Source organism: Coffea eugenioides, chromosome 3 (genome assembly GCF_003713205.1).
Source record: "Coffea eugenioides isolate CCC68of chromosome 3, Ceug_1.0, whole genome shotgun sequence".
NCBI classification, from domain to species: domain Eukaryota; kingdom Viridiplantae; phylum Streptophyta; class Magnoliopsida; order Gentianales; family Rubiaceae; genus Coffea; species Coffea eugenioides.
The window spans coordinates 20,842,348-20,856,472 of NC_040037.1; the positions used below are offsets into that span (position 1 = coordinate 20,842,348).

General features: G+C 35.8%; 2 protein-coding genes and 1 long non-coding RNA gene across 3 annotated transcripts; all 3 read right to left on the reverse strand.

The window, feature by feature from the left end:
• Positions 1-1,437: 1,437 nt before the first annotated feature.
• LOC113764556 lies at positions 1,438-5,302 on the reverse strand. The gene is made up of 3 exons (XR_003467644.1): positions 5,085-5,302; positions 3,210-3,287; positions 1,438-1,642 (listed from the first exon to the last, which is right to left on the reverse strand). It is a non-coding gene; the product is annotated as an uncharacterized LOC113764556 (long non-coding RNA).
• A 1,910-nt stretch (positions 5,303-7,212) lies between these two features.
• LOC113766284 (probable LRR receptor-like serine/threonine-protein kinase At3g47570) lies at positions 7,213-8,562 on the reverse strand. Its single transcript, XM_027310493.1, has 2 exons — positions 7,656-8,562; positions 7,213-7,380 (listed from the first exon to the last, which is right to left on the reverse strand). The coding sequence occupies exons 1-2, from the start codon at positions 8,560-8,562 to the stop codon at positions 7,226-7,228; spliced, it is 1,062 nt and encodes a 353-aa protein (XP_027166294.1). The 3' UTR covers positions 7,213-7,225.
• A 6-nt stretch (positions 8,563-8,568) lies between these two features.
• Positions 8,569-10,038, reverse strand: LOC113766285 (LRR receptor-like serine/threonine-protein kinase EFR). Its single transcript, XM_027310495.1, has 2 exons — positions 9,491-10,038; positions 8,569-9,352 (listed from the first exon to the last, which is right to left on the reverse strand). The coding sequence occupies exons 1-2, from the start codon at positions 10,036-10,038 to the stop codon at positions 8,569-8,571; spliced, it is 1,332 nt and encodes a 443-aa protein (XP_027166296.1).
• Positions 10,039-14,125: the final 4,087 nt, after the last annotated feature.

The following is a 14,125-nucleotide window of genomic DNA, read 5'->3' on the forward strand; positions in this document are numbered from 1 at the left end:
GAGACTCTTGCTGTTGAAAATCCATTAGTCTAGTCGCATAATTAAAATTGAAATCATCCCATCATACTTGATCATACCCGTTTGAATAAGGGTCATACCACATTTGATATTGAGGTAAAAAATCTCCAAAAGTATCGATTGGAACACTTAGGCCATCTTGAAATGCGGGGTATATGTCAGTTGCATGATCTGGGGCAAACTAACTTTCACAATTTGCAACAGCCAATTGATCATTAGAAAAAACATGAGTCTCATAACCCCTTCTAGAAATAAAATTCGATCTATCACCAAAATACGGAATGTTAACAACCATAAACTATATATATATATATATATATATATGAGAGAAAAAAAAAGAAAAGAAAAAAAATATGAACTAAAAAAGAAATAAATTAATCAGGCACCAGTCCCCGGCAGGGGCACCAAAAATTGACAGGGTGTCGAGCCTGTGCAATAATAATTACCTACTCAAGAAAAATACAAATTTTATATATAGCGGTGAACATGATTGAATCCACAGGGATTGGGGATAATTCATTTCTTCTAGAGTTTAGCGCATGGGGGATTTTTGCAAAATATAAAATAACTAATTAACTAACTAATGAAACAACTAATAGAAATAAATAATAATTAATCAATAACAAATACGACTCTGGCCAAAGGTGCAACTTTTCAGACACGGTCCATTCAACTGATCATCGATGCAAAGATAATTCAATTACTCATTACTAGATTGGTTATAATTGTCATACACGCGATGAACAACCAGCCTTTCCTTAATTTCTCGATAGTTAAGGTACGACCGTTAATTATTTCTTTAACCAAAAAGTAACCCTAGGTATGCCTGTAGGATTTAATTACTCGATTGCATTAATAATTAGAAAAACCCAACCCTAACCAACAAACTCGCTATGAGGGTTTGTTTAAATTAGATCATACGTTTCCCTAACATGAAACCAATCACGCTAGTCGCCATTGGTATTAATCAATTGAACAATTACGGATTCAATCAATTAATTTGGCATTAGATCATTAGGCTAATTCGAATATTGGGCCCTTGACATTCAAATAACATAACAAGCATAAGCAATTAAATCAGGAAACGTACAAATACCAATGAATAAAAGAAATAAATAAAATTAATTCGATCTCACAGATATTTGGAACCGCGCCTTCAAGTTGGCCTTTGACTAGATGAGAAGGTTAACCACGCCGCATAAGTAAATCTCCACACAATTCAATTGAATTCAAAGGCATCATCGTTTTCGCTAATAATCAATCACCATCGTAACAAAGCTTTGTTCCAGTGGTCTTAATAGAAGAAAACGGAAGAGAAACGTAGAACAAAGAAAACGCAGGAACGGGACAAAGCCCAAAAGACGGAAACTATTCCTATTCTAAACAAATGACTACTTATTCTCCACTCCGTGATTCCCGCCGGATAAGGAGCAAGCAACAGCAAAAAGCTTCTAGCACTACTTGAGGGATTCCTTCCTTTTTGTTTCCTAGTACTAGTAGGACTCCAATCTCCTAATCAGCAAAGGAAATGCAATCCGTTTGTAGCACCATGTGGGCCCGATTGTTTGAAGTCTTAATTGTCTCCAGAAAGTCCCTCATTTTTTATTGTTTTCTGCTCAATTCCCTGAAATTAATTCCAGATACCATACATAACCAAATATAAGTAGATATTAACAATTAAAATAATATTTGGCAGAGACGAAGGGGAAATTAATAATAAAATAACCAATAATTAACATCCTATCATATTACACTTTGCCCCCTATACACTTTTTTGCTTTCCTTTTTCCCTGCTAATGGAAAGTCTGATATTACTACGATGGTGGAATGTTACCAATCGATACCTTACCCAATTTGTGCTTCTCACGAATTTTGATGCTAAGTTGGGCTCCCAGAGCCAGAGGACGCGACTTGCACAAAGATAAATTGTTCAGTCAAAAGTTGTTTTCCCTTCTGATTTTTTTTCTTGGCAGTTCCTCCAATTATTTAACATTTTATCTTTTCTCTTTTTTTTTTTTAATTTCTCGTCCCTCTTCACTTCCTTCTTTAACTTTTCTTTCAACCCGATATTGCCAAGGTTGTGATGCCCCCACTTCTCCCAAGGGCGAACTCGAGGGTGTCCGTGGGACGCCTGCCTAACTCTCACCAGGATTCGGTATAATTTCAATTCAACTTATGAATAACCAATCGATACTAAAAACCAAAGATACAAAGGAAGGTCAATTCCTTAATAATTGTTCAAGTCTTACATCATAAGTTACCAAAATATTGTACCATCCTAAAATATACAGCTTCCAAAAATTATCTAAATGAATACATTCAAACTTCTAATCAAAGGCCATCAGTTAACCTCTCCATAATTCCTTCCATTTCAGTTCCTGTTAAAGAAAGCAAGTCTAACGGGGTGAGCGGATGCTCGTGAGGCCAAAAAAAGAAAAAAAAAACATACAAGCAGGTAATTCAAGTAACAATAAAGCTGACATGAGAGATAAAGCAATAACATTCAAGTAAATCCCGAATATTCACAAGATATATTCCAGAAAGGTACGGGAGCTCTAGGAGCTCACTTCCATTTGTTTTACCAAAGTCCCAACCAATAGTCCGTAGAACTTTACTTATTCCATTTATGATTCTGAGTCGAATGAGAGGTATCTCCCACCCGAATCGGTGTGGTACATACTATCGCTCAGTGATCAATTATACGTTTATGGTCCTGACTCGAATGAGAGGTACCTCCCACCCGAACCGGTGTGGTACATGTTATCGCTTAGAGAATGGATTTTAGCACTGAGACGGAATGAGAGGCACCTCCCACCTAAATTGGTGTGGTACATGCTTCCGCTCAGGGCTCACAAGTTAAACATGTTCATATACAATTACTAATCATATGTATTCATGTAACAAGTATCACGCAATTAGAAGAGAGGGAACTAGGACGTCCCAACGAGTAGGATTGATCAAGGAGACAACGCTCCAATCGACGTCAAGTCATATACAAGTATAGTTTCAATCATGAGTAAGTCGAGTACTAGTCAAGCAAATCGAGTAACAAGTGAAGTAAGTAGAGTAACACGTCAAGTAAAGAAAGTGAGTGGGATAAAGTACACACACTCGTCTCGACAAGTTAAATTCAAGTATTGAATTAGATACTTTTCAAATATATAGGAACTAGTCATACACTTGACACTCACCAAGCAACAAGAGCAAGTAGGTTCAATTTGAAATTCAAGTGTCCTCCGTCGGATCCTCTTGAAGGTCCTCGTGTGCGCCTGAACAAATAGTAATAGTCTATCATTTACAATCCCTACTATTGAAGAAGATCGTATCATAGTACAATCTTAGGAAAATCTCATGAAACAAGCCTTAATTATCCTAAATCAAGACTCTCAAGCGAGGTTTCAAAGTACAAGAGAAATTAAGTCTACATCATGGAAATCAAGGATAAAACATTTGAATAATATCGAAAGAATAAGGAATACTTGAAAAACTCCATTTCCTTGGAATTCAGAAAATTTCTGTTTTGATATGAATCTTTGAAAAAATGTATCTCACTCTTTGTAAGCCCAAAATTGGAAACATTGGTACCGTTGGAAACCTCTTTGAAAGTACTAAAAGTTTTTAGAAGACACTTTTCCATGAATCTAAGTGGAAGGCATTCAAAAATGGGCTTAACGTTACAGTTTCAGGTTAGTTAGGGTTGAGCCAGAGTTGTTTTTTTTTTTTTGGCTAAATTTGGAAATTTGGTAAAATTCATACGTTGCAAACCAGCCTCCAAAATTTATAATTCATTTAGAGTTGTAAATAAAGTTTAGGGCAGAACAGGCAGATCAAGAATCGGAGTTTTGAGCACCGAGATACGGTCGCTCAAAGTTGGAGGAAAAACGAAACTGTTAAGCTAGTTTCCAGATTTGAGTTCCAAATTTTGGGACTTTCGTTTGGTAGCAAAATGGACTCGAAACGGCACCAAATTTGGTATGAATATACTACCATATAAGGGTCACTCCCTTGCCAAATTTCATAGAAAAATATGAACGGGAAGTCGGTTAACAAAACCGTTGAAATCGCAAGAAGTTCGAAGGCTAAGCTGCCTTTGAGCTTCCATTTTGCCGTTTTCCAAACATTTGGCCAGGAAACGACTCAAACATGATTCATTCACAGTAAGTAATGTCTAAAATATGTCCAAGGTACATTTGATAGGTGATTTACACCAAGAAATTTCGGATAACAAGTCCCAAATCATTGCTAGTTCAAATCTGTCCAAATGTAAGGTATTCCTTCACCAGACCAGATTCGAGTTTTGATCATAAATCACTCAATTTAACTCAGAATTGAGCGTGGGTGGTGGCATTGGAAAATAAACTCATAATGCTACATTTTCTCAGAAGAAACCATTTTCAAAATCAGTCTATAACTAGCTCGTTCGTGAGCATTAAATTGCAGCTCATGAGCTGCCTTCCAGGAAGTAATGAAACAGGACAGTGGATTTCAAATGAATGGTTTGGCTAGCTCAAGTGGAACCAGGAGATGCATTTTATAGCAACGGAAAGCTAGGAATGTCTAGTTTCCAATGCCACAAACAGCACTCGATTCTGACATTGGAGCAACAAGTTATGGTCGAAACAAGAAGACTGCCTGGGCAGTGACAGGATTCAAATTCCAGATTTTCAAGCTTTCAAATTTCCGACATTTAGGTGATCAAATCATGTTATTTTTCAATGAAACATTTTACACAACCAATATAACATGTAAACAACACAAGCAAGCCATTAGAACCTCAAAATTTGGCATTAAAGTGCTTGAACAAGGCAGGGGCAAAATGGTCATTTTTGGTCATTGCACCATCTTGGAGTTTCTAACAATAACCCAACATTATACCGCTAATTTAAGCACTAAACCAACATAATTATCATCATCAACCACCAAATCAGTTCATCAACCAAAGTGGGAGTTCATAGAGCCCATACACCAAAATCCAACATAAATAAAGTTACCCACTTACATGCATGAGCTTATATGTGCAATAGAACTTCCATAGATCAAGATTTCAAGGCCGGATCGTCACTTACTTCACTAGATGTCCAAGGCGGAAATTTTCGGCCTTCTTGAGCCAAAGAAAAATCATGAGAACAGCCTCCTTTCCTAGCTCAAAGTGCTCTCCAAGTGATTAGTTAAGTGTAGTTAAATTTTGGTGTGATTTGGAGAAGATTTGGTGAAGAAATGATGAAGGAAAATTGATGAAGCAAGTTTGGTTCTTGCTCTTTGAGATGCACGGCTGAAATGGAGGGAAAAGAAGAGATGTTGCACGCCACTTTAGTTGAGGAATTGAAGGGTTTTGATCTAGTGTGATGCACCCATGATGAGCTCAATAATGTGTGGCCCAAAATGCTCTAAAAGTCAACTAAGGATAGTGCGTGTACACGCGCGTTTCGTGCTCAATTCCTTTCGAATTCGTTTCACTAGTGCCCTAAACCTCTAATGTACTTTCATTTACACTAATATTATTCATTCTTAATAGTCTAAACTAATAGTCTAAAATTCCTCAATTAATCACGCGCGTAAAAACGTGCATTTCCAAATTAAATGCGATAACGCGAGACCTCCTAGAAATTTTTATAACGATAGTACTAATGACTATCACTTGAGTACTTAAACATAAAATTACCTATTTTAAGACCATTGTACAAGTCTTCAATTTTTCAAACTTGTTGTACCCTCGATCGATTAAAATTTTCACACACGTTTTTACTATTTTCACTAAACGAGTTTTCAAAAATTAATTTTTGAAACAAGTCACTTTAAAAATATAATGAAACTATAATTCCATGTATTTAGGTCTAATAAGGATAGAAAATAATATTCGGGGCCATTGGCCAAATAAATAATTAAATAAGCTCGTAACAGGAGTTTAAAATAGGTAAATTTGTGAGTTCTTACATGAGTCGAGTATTAATTTCTCAATTAATTTTTCTTAATCTACTATTAATCCTTCTTAATTCTCCAATATTAATACACTCCCGATTCAAGTATAGCCTCGAAAGACGTGCACTCGTTGTTCCAAACTAAACGAATTTTTGAAAAGTAAATTTTCCAACAAAACGCTTTAAAAACATAAAAGAGACGTTGTTCCATCTAAATGGATTTAAAATGGTCGAAATAAATAATTCGGAGAAAATGAGTGAATAATTATTTAAATAACCCGGTAATATTTTATAAAAGTAAGAAAATTTTCGGGTTCTCACAAAGGTTACGTACTAGGCCCTACTAACATTTTACATTCAAAATCATCAAGATATGGCATAAAAGTATGAGCCCCACCATGGCTAGATCCATAGCTTTAAGAGGCAAGATGACTTAATTGAGCAATAGATGGACATATGAATTTATTGTACAATTGATCCCCTTATGTTGTTCTCATTGTAACTGAAATTTCATGTAGTAGTAAATTCAAAATTCAAAGAATTGGGGTGCTTATGTAAATCAAATCAATCATGGGAGCAAGACTATGCATTGTAAGTATAATGTACTGTATTTTATGCAAGCACAATATGGAAGCATTAAGATGTTCAAGCAGAATTGACTGCCTCCAAGAACATCTAATTCTTATAAAGAAAGACTATAGGAATATGTTTGAATCATCCATTTATTTTTTTTTTCAAATAAAAAGCCAAAGGTGTCTTCTTCATTAGCTCACCCAATTAACAGCTTCAGCTTGGAGATTCAGACCAATAAGCAGCTGCAAATCAAGAATTCATGCATTAGTATGAGAAGCCATCCTTGTCCATTCTAGTACTATTGTTCTTTCCTTATTTTTTTTTCTTTTTTTGGACTGGAATAGATTTCGACTGGTAGAACGAGTTGGCTTGCAATCTTATGTCAAGAATAAAATTCTTTACCTAATATAGAAAAAATGGACTTCAACTTGCGGCCTGTGTTAAATTCTTGTGTATACGTGTAGATATTAAGCTTCAAGATTTTCTTAATGCACCCTGACACCAACGAAAGCATCCTTTATGAGATGTAATTTTCTGACAACTTCATTCATATGCATCCTATCATTTGGTAATCTTGCAGAGCACTTGAGTCCAATTTTGAATAGGGAAATAATGCACTCCATCTCTCTTCCACCATTAATAGTTTCCCCTCCAGGAGTCATATTTCTGTTTTCATCTCCTTCAAGAAAAAGTAACGGGTCCACGATCTCAAAAACTCAGTCATGCAAAGCCCTATTAACATAGTTATGTAGATCAAGATCACCCACGAACATATCATCTGTTGGCCTCCTCCCTGTAATCATCTCTAGCAAAAGAATGCAGTAGCTGTAGACATCCCCTTGAGTTGATGCCGCAAGACCCATTCCATACTCTGAGATTTTGTTTCTAGACATGTTATTATTGGGTAGTAAAAGAAAAACTATAAAAAAAAAACTAAGTGATTAAAATTAATCAAATGTTAGACTGGGGCATAATGGACCTTCTTTTATAACAAAGTGACTTAACTAAAATTAGCTACTATGCATCATTGATTAGAGATCTCATAGTAATTATAATAAAAAAAATTAAAAAGAATTAAATGTCCCAAAAGTTCTATATTTCTATGCACAATTAAGTGACATCTTGACCATAAAAAGTTGTAATTACTTGGAGCTGCGTAACCGATTGAGCCTTTTATGGCAATGGTACTGCTGGTTCTTTGCTCGGAAGAAGTGTTGACGGGTTTCGGGAGAAGCCTTGCCAATCTAAAATCACCCACATGGGCAACAAGATCATTGTCAAGAAGAATGTTACTTGGTTTTAGATCACAATGAACAATCTCTGCTTCGCAGTGGTCGTGAAGATAATGCAATGCTGAAGCTACATCAATTGCAATACTTAGCTTCTGAAGAAGATTAAGACTTCTTGAGCTTGTTGCCTGATCAGTTGTCTCTGCAGGATGCAGCCACAAGTCCAGATTTCCATTTTCCAAAAACTCATAGACTAGAGCTTTGAATTCATCACCCTTGGAATCAATAGTGGAGCAATAACTCACGATAGAAACGAGGTTTCTATGGTGAATATTTCTCAATGCTTTGCACTCTGCCTTAAAACTTTTGGAAGCCCCATTCTTTTGAAGATCAAGAACTATAACTGCTACAAGCTTGTTGCCATGTTTTTCTAGCCTTCCTTTGGAGACAGCTCCAAAATTTCCTGAACCAATTAAGTTTTCTGGAGAAAATCCTGAAGTTGCATGAAGAAGTTCATGGTAAGAAAGCCGTAAGAGCTCATCGATTCTTGGGGGCATGCTAGAGAATCCGGCCACCATTCTTCTTTCTCTTTTTTGATATACCAAGAAGTATAACAACAATGCACCGAGAACCAGAAGCGTTGCCGGTAAAACAATGGACAGCAATATGATAACCTTCAGCTTTCCTCTGTTTTTCCCCTTGATCACTGGGCAAGGTGGGAACTCCAATTCTGGAATGCCTCCTGAGAGTTTATTGTTGCCAATAAGTGATATTTGACTCGCATTGCTGAAAACTCCAGTGTTCGCATTGCTGAAAACTCGCATTGCCAATCAGTGTTTTTCCCCTTGATCACTGGGTATTGGACCAGTCAAGTTATTACTTGAAAGGTCTAATTGCTGGATGCTCTTCAAAGAAGCCAAATTTGGTGGAATTGTTCCTTGGAAAAAATTGGCCTGCATAAAAAGATTCTCCAGATTTGAACAATCAGCAAGTGACATGGGTATATCTCCAACAAGTTGGTTGTGGGAAACATTGAAATCAGCCAAATGTATAAGCTTTCCAACTTCAGGAGGCAGAGAACCAGTAAAAGAATTTTCACTTAATCCCATGTAAATCAATGATGAATGAGTCTCCAGAAAATGTGGTGATATAATTCCAGTGAAGTTGTTTTGAGATATATCCACATATTGCAAATTTTGACAGTTCATAAGAACATTGTCAAGTATATTGCCCCCTTCAAACTGGTTAAATGATAAGTCCAGATAGTATAGACTGGTGTTGTTGCATAAGGTAGAGACTATCTGTCCTGACAAGTCATTATGGTCTAGACGCAATCCTTGCAAATTTGGTAACTTGCCAAAATCTCTTGCAATAATCCCTGAAAAAGAGTTAAATTCAAGGCCAAGTTTATATAGGTTGACAAAGTTTCCAAATCCTTCTGGAATAGTTCCTGATAGATAGTTTCCTCCCACGTAAAATTCATTGAGTTGATTTGAGAAATTGGCCATGGCTTTAGGCATATTGCCTCCAAATTTATTCACACTCAAGGAAAGAACGCTTAGATTGCTGCAGTTGGTCAATGATGCAATAAAATCCAAGTCTTCTGTAGATTGACTGCCGAAGAGATTGCTACCAAGATTTAGTAATTGAAGATTCGTCAGATCTCCTAAATTAGTTGGGATTTGGCCTTTAAACTTATTCCTAAACTTATTTCAAGCCCAGAAGCATTGGTGATTGAAGTTGGAAAGTTGCCATAGAATTTGTTTCCCCCAAGGTTGGGAGACTGGTAGGGTAAGACCTATGTTGGTTGGGAGATTGCCATGAAAGGAATTGCCAGCTACTGAAATCACAACAACGGCTGAACTATTAAAGATTGGTAGGTTCAGGACTCTCAGCCTGAAGAGGCGACCGAATTCTTGGGGAATCTCACCGTGGAATTGATTCTCCTCAAGATGGATGAACCTCATGAAGCTTAGATTTCCGACAAGAGGAGATATAATACCGGAAAAGTGCTTATGCCTCAGAGTCAAGGCTATAACCCTCTGATGTCGAGTACCACATGTGATTCCTTCCCACTGGCAATGGTGCTGTGAATGGTTCCAGGAGTTCAGCACTCCAAGCGGGTCATTGTATATCTGCTTCTTGAATTCAAGCAGAGCAAGACGATCAGTTTCATTTTGAAATTGTTTAGAAGCTGAAACATGGCTTACTGAAAAGATCATGGCAACTAAGAGAAGGAGAAATATGTTCGCTAATGTTGATGATGAGCGAAATCCCCACATGGTATTGGGAACTTCCATGAGCTGTTGGATGCGAAGATGGAATAATTTGCAACAAATTGATGATTGAATGATAAAAGTTTCTGCCGAATGGGAACAATGTTTTGGGCTGTAATAGAATCTTGTATATAGCCCACACAATTGGAACTAATGGGGCTTAATTTTCTTGGAGCTAAACCTCGTTGTCAGAACTTAATACTGAAATGTTCAGTAAGCTTCCACAAACTTTACAATTTACGCATATCGACCATGACTAATACTTTTCAAACCGTGAAAGCTGGGATTAATGCGATCATCTACCAGAGATGATGATTAACAGGAAGCCTTCATTTGTGTGGATCTTCCCAATTAACACAAATCACAAGAATCTGTCAGTTGGCTTGGGTGAGTTCTGTTTAATCTATTCCCAATTTTCCCTTTTTTATGTTGTTTTAATGCCATTTTCTTAAAAAAAAAAATTAATTTTTTTAAAAAGAAGGGTTTGCTTTTTTATGTTATAATTTTTAGTTTTTTCTTTTTTTATGTTGACTTAATGTCATATGTGCATATCAGGTGTCCGCTAGATTTAGAAAAAAAAAATTAAAGTAATGTTCCCAATTAATAGAAATCACAAGAATCTTGATATGCTAAAATCTGTCGGTTTGCTTAGGTGAGTTATGTTTAATCTGTTCCCAAATTTTCCCTTTTTTATGTTGTTTTAATGCCATTTTCTAAAAAAATTTTAATTTTTTAAAAAAAGAAGGGTTTGTTTTTTATGTTATAATTTTTAGTTTTTTCTCTTTTTATGTTGACTTAATGTCATGCGCATATTAGGTGTCTGCTAGATTTTTAAAAAAAAAATTAAAGTAATGTTCCAATGTTATCCCTAAAATCTATATCAGATTGTCATCCCGAAGCTAATTTGCTTCATTTTAGAATGTGTGATAGACAAGAAAGATTTTTTTTGCCAAAACATGAGAGACAATTTGGTGGTCCCAAGATTTTTAATGAAACGGAAAAATAGTTATTGGTGAAGACTATCATTTATGGTCCGCAGCTAGGAAAATGGTTATTGGTCCTTTACGTATCACCGTCTATCAATTTGGAAAATGACCTATACACCAATTAGAAAAAATGGTTTTACAAATGATGACAAACATGAATTTGGAAATCAGATCACAGAAGTATAGCGTTTCTGTCGAGTCTGCTCAAGGAGTTTGCTTTTTTTTTTTTTCAAGAAATCCACCTTGAGATGGTGGAGATTTTGCATGTAATCCTTCCAGTTTGCTGAGAAATAAGTGAAAATAAAATGATTGAGCAAACATAAAGGCCTAATTTTCCAAATTACATTTCAAACTTCTAGGTGACCAGGGGCCTTGGCTTAGCAACGAGACCAAGTCGTGATCACTTGTTCACGCAGCTATTTCTTCTACCTGTGGATTTACTTATCTATTTATGTTTTCTTGTTGTACATTTTTTCTTATTTCTTCCTTTTAATTGAACAATAAAGTCCATGAAGCCAAGTAAATTTAATTATGAAGTTCTTTTCATTTTCTATTTTTGTTGTTCATCAATAAAGAGAGGGTCAGTTTGTAGTCAAAATCCTACTGTTTTAAATCTTGAAACATGCATTAATTATCCACTAAATCATAAGCTCATTCTCGTTTAGCAAACAATTCCCCATTCTGCAGTAAACTCAGAGCAGAAATTTTTCCAAGTAATGTATCACTGCTAGACAGGTTTTTTTTTTTTCAGAATTTTGATGTATTTTTAAACAAGTTTATGACCCTTTTCACCGATGATGATGATGATGATGATAATAATAATGGTAATAACCCCAATGAAGCCAAACATAAGCCCCATTTGGTAAGTGAGTTTTTTGGAAGTTTGCCTAAAACTTTACTGTAATTTGCTGTAAAATTTGTAGAAAAACTTTTTGAAGTGTGTAAAAATTTCTTTAAGAAAAGAAAAACTTTCCTCTTTTTCCCTTTTTTCTCCTTTCTTTCCTTTCTGCTTCTTCTCCCCCACGCCACCGCAATCTTCTTCTCCTTCCCACCTCACTGACCGCCCGTCATTGCCAGCTACCGGCGGTAGAAACTTTTTTTTTCTCTCTCTCTCCATCCTACCTCTCCTTTTATATATATATATATATATATATATATTCCCCTTTCTTTCCTTTCCCTTCTTCTCCCCCACCCCACTGCAATCTTCCTCTCCCTCCCTCCCCATTGACTGCAAGCCAATCACCGACAGAGGCAGAAACTTTATTTTTTTCCTCTCTCTACTTCCTTCCTATACCCTCCTTCCCCTCTATCTCCTCCGCCCTCTCCTCCCCTCTGCCCTGATCATGACTAGATCTGGCAACTGCTTATTCCTCAGAGTCAAGGCCATTGTTAATAAACCCGAACCGACTCAACAGTTGAATCGGTAGGCCCGGTGACCCGACCATTAGACCGGCGGGGTCTCTAGTTTGATCGGACAAGAAATTGACCTGGTCAAATCCAATTGACCCAATAGTTCAACCGGAAACTCGCCCAATTTTTCAATTGACCCGGTTAACTTTTTTTTTTTTAAATTATGGGTCTTTGTTTTTGAAACAAAATGTATATATGCTTTTGATAAGATTTTTATACTGGATCTTCATTTAAATATATATAGACTTTACCACTTGTTTAGTTTTTATTTGATAACTAAATTTTTTTTAATAAACTTGTTTATTTTTTATTATACAATTAATCCTTTTAACTTTTAAACTGACAATATTTGATTAGTTAGAAAATTACTTTGTTTTTAAATAATAACAAAAAAAAATGCTATATTATTAAAAAAAAGCCATATAAATTTTGTTTTATATTTGACTATATTATTTATTTATTTAAAAGTATGATAAAATGAAATTAAATCTTCTATTAATATCTATATATTTATACTATATCTTTCTAAGTATAATCATTAGTATCTAAAAGTATTTTATTTTATGTATATTAAAATTACTATTTTATATTTATAAATATTAAATTAATACTCATCGGTTCAACCAGTTATCTAGTCCCTCTGCCGGATTCCTTATCGGGCAGGATTTAATAAGCACTCAAGGCTATGACCCTTTGATGTCGAGTACTACACGTGACTCCTTCCCACTGGCAATGGTGTTGTGAGAGGTTCCAGGATTTTAGCACTCCAAACGGGCCATCCTGCATCTGATGCTTGAACTCCAGCAGCGCAAGACGATCAGTCTCATTATGAAATTGTTTAGCAGCTGAAACATGGCTTACTGAAAAGTTCATGGCAACTGAGAGTAGGAGAAAAATGTTTGCTAATGTCGATGAGCGAAGTCCCCACATGGTCTTTGTTGGGATGGGCTACAGACTGATGATTGAATGATAAAAGTTTCTGTGGATTGGGAACACGTTTGAGCCGTTAAAAGATTCTTGTTGTTCTGCTTTATATAGCCCAAACAACTGGAACAAGACTTTTTCTTGGTAAAATTAGCTAAACTCCGTTATCAAAGCTTAATAAAGAAATGGTCAGATTTAAGCACATCGACCATGATCCAATTCCTGGTACTGATAGTTTTTCAAACCACGAAAATTACTTGCAAAGCAGATCAGAAACAATTAGAAGATAAATTCCCAATGTTTTGCATTTTGGATCATTCATTTGACTAATTAAATTTCACCTTAGCTTCGTTAACCGACAAGTTCTTATCAAAGCAAGAGCTATCTCTAGTAAATTTTTCATTGATATATTATTGATCCAAAGCAATTATATATCTATAAAATGTTGGATTCTTATGATTTAACAAAAGGGAAATTTGATCGAAAACTTTTTCATATTTTATCAAATAAATTTTTTATTCCTGATTTTTAAATTTTACGTCACTTACAAAATCTACGTTGATCAAATTTAGTCTCAATTTAGTTTTCTTAGCAAGTCAAAGAAACTTGTCTTTGAAAGGGCGCAAACTCCATGGTCATTCTGCCGTTTGATACTCTATGACGGAGTATCAGAGATGATCAATTGTGTTGTCAGCTTGGCCCACAGCTAAAATCAAATATAACGGAAGATGGAGTCTGAAGTTACTGTATCCGCATCCGAACGAATACCGATGGGCCATGCAGCGACTGGA

Coding starts and splice junctions, on each gene's coding strand:
- LOC113766284 (XM_027310493.1), bottom strand. CDS start 8,562: ATGCGAGTTTTCAGCAATGCGAACACTGGAGTTTTCAGCAATGCGAGT. Junction 7,381..7,655: donor AATCGGTTACGCAGCTCCAA/GTAATTACAACT, acceptor ACAAAATCTCAG/AGTATGGAATGGGTCTTGCG.
- LOC113766285 (XM_027310495.1), bottom strand. CDS start 10,038: ATGGAAGTTCCCAATACCATGTGGGGATTTCGCTCATCATCAACATTA. Junction 9,353..9,490: donor TGGGGGAAACAAATTCTATG/GCAACTTTCCAA, acceptor TCTCTTCGGCAG/TCAATCTACAGAAGACTTGG.